Source organism: Asterias rubens, chromosome 2 (genome assembly GCF_902459465.1).
Source record: "Asterias rubens chromosome 2, eAstRub1.3, whole genome shotgun sequence".
Classification (NCBI taxonomy): domain Eukaryota; kingdom Metazoa; phylum Echinodermata; class Asteroidea; order Forcipulatida; family Asteriidae; genus Asterias; species Asterias rubens.
The window spans coordinates 1,760,188-1,770,602 of NC_047063.1; the positions used below are offsets into that span (position 1 = coordinate 1,760,188).

The window sequence follows — 10,415 nt, forward strand, 5'->3', positions numbered from 1 at the left end:
TGTTCTAGAACTAATTTAGTTGTGCCTGTTTTCTTTAGTTTTATTTTTGGTTTTACTGTGCCTTGAACACCCAGCAGAGTGGATGCAAATGTATGCACATTTTCAAGTCTTCATTATTATTATTATTGTTGTTTGGTATCCTATTAAATAAAATAGTCAGTCAAAAACTCTTTATATATAACTATAATTTCTCCCAGTCCAGAGCCTTCCAATCCCCAAACCAGAAGACAAAAGTCTTTTCCAAGGAAGTCCAGACTTTAACACCAAAATTCCATCTGATTGTGAGAAGATGGGCTTAATAAGAAAGAAGCTTGTTCTCTCACACACAGCTCAATCAAGAACGAGCGAGTCCAGCATAATAAAACAAGACCATGTCCTGTCAAAAGTTAACAGCTCCAGTTTGCTTCATCAGATCCTCCAGAGGTACATGTACAACAGGAACTAGGCTCAACCGCAAACCCCTTTTATAAAAAGATCTGACTCAGCCATGACAATAGAGGCAAACTTTAATCACCACAGAGGATTAAAGGATCCCGATTCATATGATAACCACATTTTTTGTGATCCCATCATTTTAAAGAAGATCTTGGACAACTCAAAAACGCAAAACGCTGGATCTCCTATTTAGCAAATTGGGTGGCTGACAATCAGTAATTTTCTTTCACAGCGTCCAGCTGTGGGATTTTCGTTTCTACTGTCCAGTCCAGAGTGAAAAGGAGACACAGACATAAGCCTGTCTTTCAAGGATCTGATGTTCAGTCATCCGCAGTGAGCACTTAACTTAAATCAGGGGTTAAATCTCTGCAAAGTTGTCCTTGCCATCAAAATGCCTCAAAAAGCTTATCAAGGGAAGATTTGCAACAAACTTATCTAGCTCAGCTGGTATTTAGAAGGCAGTTTAAAACTTTACTGTACTTGTTCTTGCTAGATGGTTACACAACTTCCTGCGCTCAATTTCATAGAAATGCACAATGAGCAGCTAAAGACAACAGAACTGTGCTTACTAAACATGTGGTTACTACAATTTCACATGTACCATCTATGACTGGCTTCCTGCTACATGTTGCTTAGCAGAAATTGTGTCCTAGATGCTTTCAAATAAAGGGTGCCAGCTGATTAGCATCCATGACTTTGGCAGAAATTACTGCAACAGAATGAGAGAGGTCATTGACTGGCCTCAAACATGAAGAAGTGTCTGCACTTTATGTGAGAGTTTAACTTTAAGCTCAATCGGTCATTGGAGTCACAAGAAATTAGTGAAGACAAATCTGCTCACTGTTTTCAAACACTTTACGGTTTTCAATTTGATCTAGCAAGATCAAAAGAGTTTTACTCTATAGACCTTATGCATTGACGTCATCCAGCCACCATCTTAGAGGAAAAACGGTGACGAAACAATCGAGACGCACGGATTTGTACGCGCGGCGCACAGTATTGACCAATGAACAACCTCCTTTTGACCTCTAGGTGAGGGCGCCCTACTGAAATGACGTCATATGCATAAGGTCTATTCTGAATAACATTTCAAACAGAACTATTTCAAGGGAAGTTTTTCCATCATGACCATCTTGAAATCACTTGCACAAACTTGGTGGTTAATTTTTTTTCTTTACAATTGCACAACTTACCGGTTAGTCCACAACCAGAGTTTTTGTTGAAGTCCTGAAGAGCTGTGGTTGGATATACAATGTGAGGTCTTGTGCTTCCTTCTGACGATGGGAAATCATCCAGAGGCTCCACAAAATATTGGGTTCCTTCGGGCGTTTGGAAAAGTCCATACTGCAAAGAGAGCAAGTCGTGGTGAACAATAAGTTAGTAATGAACCCTGGATCTGCCTTGGCTTAATCGTCTTAAACAAAGCTCCCATAGAGTGATATAATGTCACGAGCCCAAACAGTGCCCTCACTAATAATAATAATAATAATAATAACCAATTCTTATATAGCGCATTTCACAATAACTGTATCAATACGCTTTACATTAGTGCCCTGGTCATAGAGCCAATAACATCCCTTTTAATGTTTCTCAGCTCCCTTGGGAGTATACAACCTGGGCAACAGTTTATAACGCTCCAAAGGCTTTTTCATTCACAATATCAACCTCTACCCACGCAGGTACCCATTTACACCCCAAGTGAAGAGAAGCAACTATAGTAAAGTATCTTGCTCAAGGACACAAGTGTCATGACCGGGTTTCGAACCCACACTCCGGTGACTTAGCACCAGAACTTGAATTCGATGCTCTTAACCACTCAGCCATGACACTCTACTAAGATCTAAGGAAGACGTGTCATTGGCTGAGAGTTGTGCATGGCATGAACACGCTATCAAGTACATGTATCACAATTAATCTGTACCAATTTTGCCAAAGGGCTTTAGCACTGAATTAAATTGACAACCTTCGGGATTGACTCTAAATTAATCCACAACCTTCAAGACTGATTCTGAATTAGATCAAGTATCATCCATTCACTTTATCCAAAACAAACATCAAGAACAGTCAGTAATCATAATAATAAACGATCTTGAGGTAGTGGAAGAGCTCAAGCTCTCAAATGTCACAAGAATTAACAGTGGTCCCCTGGCCAAATGCCATCTAACGCCTGAGGACCAGTCAAAACTCACTCCAAGTGGTCCAGCCGGCCAGTTTAGTGTTGACTGGCGTCCCATTTTCAATTAAACATTGACTAATGAAAAAGGTGAAGGACTAGTAGGCCTGATACTTCACGAAATGCTCTGAGTAAAAATTTACAATTTCTTCTTAGGGAGCCCTTTACCAAGGAGAAAATGCCTTAGTGCCGGTCCTGCTGGCTTGTCATTAAAAAAAGTTAAGGGCAAACCCTGAGAACACTTGCTCCATGGTATAAGGAGTATAGCTAAGGAGAGTCTCACTCATGACTCATCAACTGAAAGTGATAACTGCACACCTGTTGGTGTCAGACTGGGTTTCACCCCAGAAGGAGATAAGAGCAACTCGTTTGCTCTGTGTGCCCCTAATGCTCTGTTCAAACACATCAAAATCTCAAGGTTTGCTCTGGCTCCTGTGATAATACAATGTAGGAGCCTAACCCCGAGTCACACTGGTATATTTTAACCCTTGAGGCATGTTCAAACAAGTTAGATCCAGACCATTGATTAGCTATCTCACTCCTGGTTTTAAGGTTTTACTGATGGTCAGAAAACGAGAAGACTTGGGGTGCTCTGCGCAATCAAGGAATAAACCAGGTGACGTTAAAAATATCCGTAAATATAGTCACGATCGACATGGAGTAAGTTTGCCGTCAGGTTGGATGATGCAGAGAAATATTGTGTTGCTATTTTTAAAAAAACATTCACCAAGTTGAGCGGAAATCAGAAATTGGTCTGCGGGTTTTCACAAGTCAGGTGTGAAACTGGGCCTCAAGTTAACCAGCCTGGAGCCTCTCTGGAGCTTTCACATTTTGGTTTCACTACAGGTGTTACAAAGGGCTGCCAAAAATGTATCCTAACTAACTACACCACTCCGTTGCCAACCCATCCCCCCCCCCCAAAAAAAAAAAAAACCTGCTCAACGATGAGGTCTAAGTTAATATTTTATCCACTTTTATGATGAATGCAACACACCAAATTTTAATTTTTAACTCAAAGGTTTGATTGTACTTTCTTTTGTTTTTAAAACAAACTTTTGTCCGGGCATCATCGGAAATTTGACATAACTTTGTCACATTGTTGCGCACTTTGGGCAGAAGATAAACCGCATTTTGGGCAGAAGATAAACCGCCAAACACCTGCAACGTTGACATTCCTAAACCCACATCAGAATGAGATACTTAAAGGCACTAAACACTATTTGGTAATTACCCAAAATAATTGTTGGCATAAAAACTTACTTGGTAACAAGCAATGGAGAGCTCATGATAGTAAAACAAAAACAGCTGAAACGGCTCCCTCTGCTGAAGTTACATTGTTTTTGAGAAAAAAGGTAATTTATCACTCAATTATTAAAAGACAACAGGCCTGAAGCCTTTTATTTAGGTATCTAAAAGCACACAAATTTGTGCAGCAATTGCGTTTTTTCATTCATTGTTCTGTTGCAACTTCGATGACCAATTGAGTAAAAATTTTCACAGATTTGTTATTTTATGCATACGTTCGGAAAAACATAGTAAAAATACTGATCTCATTTGACAATTACCAATAGTGTTCAGTGCCTTTAACTAAACTTTTCAGTAACCCATACCTGGGTGGGTAAGTGTTCCCTGCACATTGACCAGAATTAGTCAATATTGACCTTAGGAAATAGTTGGTTACAAGAATGCTCACCACTTCCGGGGAGTAAATATAGGTCATAATACTGAGTAAGAAACATCACATATTGATGATTTACATACACTTGTAATCTGTGTGTGTCCAATGCATTAGCACGCCAAGTCAAAGAGGGATTTTTTATTTGAGAGTGATACAATGCTTCCAAGATGTGATTTGTTGCCCCCATTTAAACAGCCTGGTGGTATTCTTTGACAAATATAGGCTACCTTAGTGTTTGGCATACAGTATTTCAGCCAGAATTTTGCCCAAAGTTCCAATTAAACAAAAACAATTGAGAACAAAATTTAGCACAGAAAAAAGGTGTTTTGAAACTGTAAAAAAGACATTCTTACACCACGGCCCATTCTCATGGCTCTGCTTACCGCCTAATTCTGCGCTTAGGACCGCCATTCTCCTATTCTAGCTTAATACACAGCAAGAATGATCACAAAATGAAGTACGCTTTTGAAAGGCAAAAGTTCCCTGCTTAGCTGTGAAATACTATAGTTGTAAGCGCGAAATTCCCTGCTTCCGTAAGTGTTGATTCTTTGCTTAATACGGTAAGCAAAACCATGAAATTGGCAAACGAACAAAACATGTTGGTGCATTGGGTTATCAATAACCACTAGGTAACCACTATAGCGATGTGTAGTACATAACATCACACTTGACTCTGCTTAGCAATTAAAATTGACTTAACACACATCCTAAGATGAACCAGCTCTTTAAATGGAAATCAAGCCCAGGACTTTAACAGGTAATTTTGAAAGTAAATTGAAAGTTCATTTTTTTTGCGCATCTGGCACAACTTCCACTCAACTTGAGAAATGTTTCCCTTGGAGTGACCTTTTGAAATTTGACAAATACAAAGACGTTTCCTATCAACAACCAAATTGGGTACCAATTTCGCATTGCACACAGCAAGAGTAAGCATTTATTACAAATCAACTGAGATACATGTGGCCAGCACTTGTGTTTTGAGTCTCAGTAGTAATGAACAAACTTGTGAAATTGAAAAGGGTGAGAACACATGTTTGATTTGTAGACACTCTGGTGGCAATTACTCAAGGTCAATGCTTAGCAGGTGGCTGAAGTAACTTGTAACAATTCTGGACAGAGATGACCTCTACAATACAGTCAGTTCTGAAGGAACACAAGTGGTACGGTTCGTCGCAATCCTTTCAGAGAGGCAATGCCGAGGTTACTCAAGTTACTCCGACCAAAGAAATAAAAAATGTGATTTTTAAGATTAATTTTCTCGGCCTGAAAGATCCAAGTTTCACAGCAAGCTTTTCATTCAGGAACCCAAACATTTCAAGCCATGTGGTAGTTTCCCACTGAAAAGCTTTTTTTTATATAAATGTGATGCCCAGTAGACGTTACATATGTTCTGGCAAATGTATTTTTAAGCAAATGACAAATTGTTCACTTTGCATTGTGATGACTCTAAAAATTTAGGTTTCAAAATGTATTCCAATTCTTTTTAATCTTAAACTAATTGTTTAAGTTCAAGTTCAAGCCCAAGTTTAAAATCAACCATAGTGTAAACTTTACCTAAAGAATATAGTTGTATCTTGTAGTTGTACAACATTGTCACTTATAATAAGGAATTTAATCCACTTCTTCTTTTCTATTAGATCAAACTGAAACACAGCATTTGTATAGGATACTCGTTGTATATTAGAAACCAATTTCAATATGAGGTTTTCGTATTTTGAGATCAATGAAATTTGATCTGAAATAATGGCCAGGTTACACGTGTAACACTGGTTTCCTACATACCTCGCCCACCTAACCAAGCACGTTTTTTTTTTAAGGTTGAGCCGGAATACAAACACGATGCCACAACAGCCCCAGGGCTTGAAATAAAACAAGGTCATAGCAAGTTCACTCACAAAGCCACTCACAAAAGTCCATTACTCTACCAATTCCGTGGAGGTGTGAAACTCCTGAATTACACATGGCCTTTATGGCTTTATGCTGCCGACAAGTATTACGACTGAGATCGGAGGAAAAGTTTTGTCTCCATGTGAAAGATCGACTAGCTTGAGAATTGAATTGAGACTGAATGAATACCATATTCTAGAGAGGATTTGAACTCCTTGACATATTCTTTGTAACTAGGTGTCTAATGGAAAGACAATATTATTTTATAATCTGAACCGAGACAGGAATCTCAATGATAAGGATCAGGAGTCCGGGAATGTCTACCTGTTATGACTTCATTAGATTGATGTTTAACTGGAAAACTTATTAGGGACTGTGATACATTTCAATTACACCATTTTACACTGACAAGCATGGTCTTCTCTCTCTGAGTGAGTAAGATCCTTTCAACACACAGTGCAAGGTTTTGATAAGGGCCAGAGTGAAATTACATTTCCAACAAAAGCTGTGACATCACACCTTCTGGGTTAATCACTCCCCAGTCCGAGGCATTTCTACGGTGAACTTATGATTCATTGAATAAGGGGGAAGTTACACAAGTCCAGTGGACGAACTGAAGTAAGGATGAGACACTGAAAGGAAGTTTCTGGCTTTGATGACTGAGGGTATTTGGTTGTTGTCTGCTACTGTGTAGCTCCGGGCAGCTTGGGGACTGGGGTGAGCGAAAGGTTACTTATTACTACTGTACTGTCACTCTAGAGTCATTATTAATAGCATGGATTTGAACTTTGAAGGTCGTTTGATATTTTGTACATGAATGTGTTCGGAATCTACCAGAGGAAATGAACCTGTTTAAAGAACCATGGCTGATGTATTGTTAGCTTTAAATCCTAACTCAGATACAAAAGGCAAAACACATTGCAAGTTGTATGACAGCATTCTCCCCAGAGGTCCACTTGCCAAATGCCAGCTAACACAACATAGGACCAGTCTCAAAGTGGTCCGGCTGGCTAGTTCAGTGTTGAAAAGCATCCCTATGTATGAATTAAGGAGGAAAAGTGCAGAAACTGGGGGTTCAGTGGAATGGAAAAAGTTATGGGCAAACCCTGTAAAATAGGTAACTTATAGTAATCTTTCAACAAGATTGAAGGTTGAACTCTTTCATACATTATTTGACAATAATTTAAGCAGAAGGTCATACTAAAAAAATAATACACAAATCCCCACATACACCTCAAATCACAAAAAAGTGTTGATCTATACATTTTGCAAAAGTATCCACTAATTTTAGACAAATAATTTAAATTAGAATGCCAAAATGCAAATAATATTGTTACTTTTGTATAAAAATGTAGAACAGTGGACTGAGTAATTACAGTAAATTCAGCAATTTAACTATTATTTATTACAACAGAAATTATTAGAGGTCTTCCTGACTGCCACTTGGGGGCTGTATGGCCCTAAATATAGCCCTATTTTGGTAAAATTTCAGGAAGATTAATGATAGTCAAAGTATAGTTAAAGGTTGGTGGTTGGATACAACCATTTTAACCTTACTTTGTGGTTTTAAATTTGTTTTGCAAAAAAATCAACTTACCATTCCATCACAGAGACTGAACACCGCCGATGAAGACACTTGACCATTCACGGAACCTCTGTAGAAACAGTGTAACGGCGCCACAGTACCCAATTCCTCTGTCTCATCTTCATTGTCATCTCCCAAGAATTCCATGACGAAAGAAGGGGATAGAAAAGAATTATCCCTGGATAGATTGAGCTGGAACTGCTGATGAAAAGCCCCGAGTAAGAAGGTCGCTTGGGGCTCATCTTCGCCCTCAAGTCCATCCGAGTTCGATGGGGCGACACTTCGCTTTTGAAAATGGTGAGATTTGACATCCGAGGCTAATGGGAGTCCAGTATGACCATCCAAACGAACAGGTGTGACGATTTCGTACTCCGATATTCCTTCCAAGCGGTCTCCTTGTGAAATGAAACATCAACAAATAAGTGGAAACATTTATCTTTTTGAAGTGTTTAAAGACACCTGGCCACATCACAAAGGTGCTATTTTCAACCAGAAGTAAACAGTGGGTGAGTGTGGAAAATACCCACCAATCATGATATGTACAACAACTACATCAGAGTTGCACTGCCATTTTGAGTTCAAAAACATGTTTTTCAATTAAATGGTTACTGTTTAGTGTTGTAAAACTAAAGAACCAACTAAGCAGGTGGGGGCATTCCCTGCACACAACCATCTCAAGTGTTTAAATAAATACTTGTGTAAACATGAAAAGTAGCTCTATATGAATAAAGGTGGATTTTAATTTGGTCAAAATAGGCCTCAATTATGTAAGATTTGTACAGGTTTCGGCTGGGTCCTGGATGTTAATAGGGATGGGGCAAATGAGTATTAATTCCAGATGGCTTCAGCTTAACAATCATACAGCTATTTGGTTGCAGCTGAATGAACTATTCAAGTAAAAGCAGCAGCCCCACACCCCTCCCCACAACTGATACACACTATGCCTTTTGTGTTGACTTTATTCCAAGAAACTACATGTATAGGCATGAAGATCCCAGCTGATCACCTTTCATGTTTCAATTCGTTGACTACATCAAAAGTATATAAGTTTGATTCCACCCCCCCCCCCCCCCCACCCCAAACAAACCCCTCTTTTACAACACTTCAGACACAAATGTCCAGGAATATCTTATGAAATACTCCCAAGTCTGTTCACAACCGGGCAATAATAATACACGCAATTCAATAGAAATCGGAACCTACCGCAGGGATTTAATGTTATGTAACCTATGAAACACTCAATGTATAAAGGTGTTCCTATCGTGGGGGCCATGTAAGATAAATCACCAGCTACTGTTGTTTAGATCAAAGTTTGGCTTATAATCAATGCAAGCACGATCAATGTTTATTTCTGACAGCCAAAGTACAATAGTCGTCATGCAAGGTGTAATGCTTATTTATTGAATGAGAATTATCAATGGCCAGTCGAACTTCGAGGTCAAAAAGCTGTCTTCCAAGCAGTAAAAAAAAAAAAAAAGTACCACAGACTGCCGATGCACGATGTGCAAAATAAATAATAGAACATAGTGTTTCCCCACAGACTGTAATTACGGAGACAAATTCCTTATTCCTTACCATGAGATGTCAAGTGGAGTGATCTTAAGTTAAATCCTTGAGCAAGACGAACCGCTAATGTCAAGTAAAGCAAAACAATTGCGGCAAAGAGAGTTGTGTTTATATTCAACGAACACATGGTGGTGGAATCAGGGGCCCGGGCAATAAAGTTACTTCATCCGTGGAACATCAGGTGAAGAGAGAGGTGTGCAGGTTTGGATTGAAGAAACAAATGCCGGCCAGTTCCCAAGAAACGGTGGTTCTTTATTTCTTCTGGGTTTCAGAGTATTTCCAAACACGATCAGCTGGTTGAATTGGGCTGCGAGCCAATCCAGCGATCTGGAGCGTGGGCACTGTTCCAAGTCAATTGACTGACTGCAAACCGAATACCAATACAAACTACATACGATGTATTTTGCGTGCTTGACTGGCTCTACACCGGTGACACACACAGTCGGTTCGATGATCGAGGCCCTGGGCGAAACACACTGTGTGTGCGCGCCGCTACACTCACATGTAGTGACCAATGAGCGTGTACACCACATGCGGTTAAATGTATACAAACCAATGCGGTCCAATTTTACGACGTATACAACACCCCGACCCCCCCCCCCCCCACACACACAACAAGCAACCTTCATCTGGTGAAAAAACGTCAACAATAGACAAAAAATCAGACACACTAATCTTAATAGATAAATAATTTCCATTGAAGATACGTTCCTGTCAAACGGTTCTTTCACCTGCCAAGATGAAAGACCAATAGAACTGCTGTGTTGTTGTTATACACTGCCTGACAGGGTGTCGGTTATACTCAACATATCATAATGAAACAGATAGTTATAATCGTCTTAACCTTATTTTCTATTCGTTGCGACATTAATTTAAGTCTAACTGTTGGTTAGTTCTTTGTCTTAGAATTACTACATAAATTGTTCTGACACCTCCTACAGGTTTGTTTCTTGGCAACTTTTAATTGTTTAGTAAAGATTGTATATTTTACTCTCATTAGCATAGAGCAAGAAAGTTTACAAGTTAATGCCTAAAGTAAGGGTCATGCCTGTATAAAGTTTTTGTCGGCATATCAGCCTGATTGCCATCTA

The 10,415-nt window shown here is 39.2% G+C and overlaps 1 protein-coding gene across 1 annotated transcript in view; it reads right to left on the reverse strand.

Annotated features, from left to right (window-relative positions):
• The window catches only part of LOC117307340 (A disintegrin and metalloproteinase with thrombospondin motifs 9-like), a 79,570-nt gene extending 69,919 nt beyond the window's left edge, over positions 1-9,651 (reverse strand). The window contains exons 1-3 of the mRNA XM_033792063.1: positions 9,334-9,651; positions 7,771-8,153; positions 1,629-1,779 (exon numbers count right to left, since the gene is read on the reverse strand). Of these exons, the coding sequence (XP_033647954.1) occupies positions 1,629-1,779; positions 7,771-8,153; positions 9,334-9,451 (652 nt within the window). The 5' untranslated portion in view covers positions 9,452-9,651. The remainder of the gene's footprint in view (positions 1-1,628; positions 1,780-7,770; positions 8,154-9,333) is intronic.
• Positions 9,652-10,415: the final 764 nt, after the last annotated feature.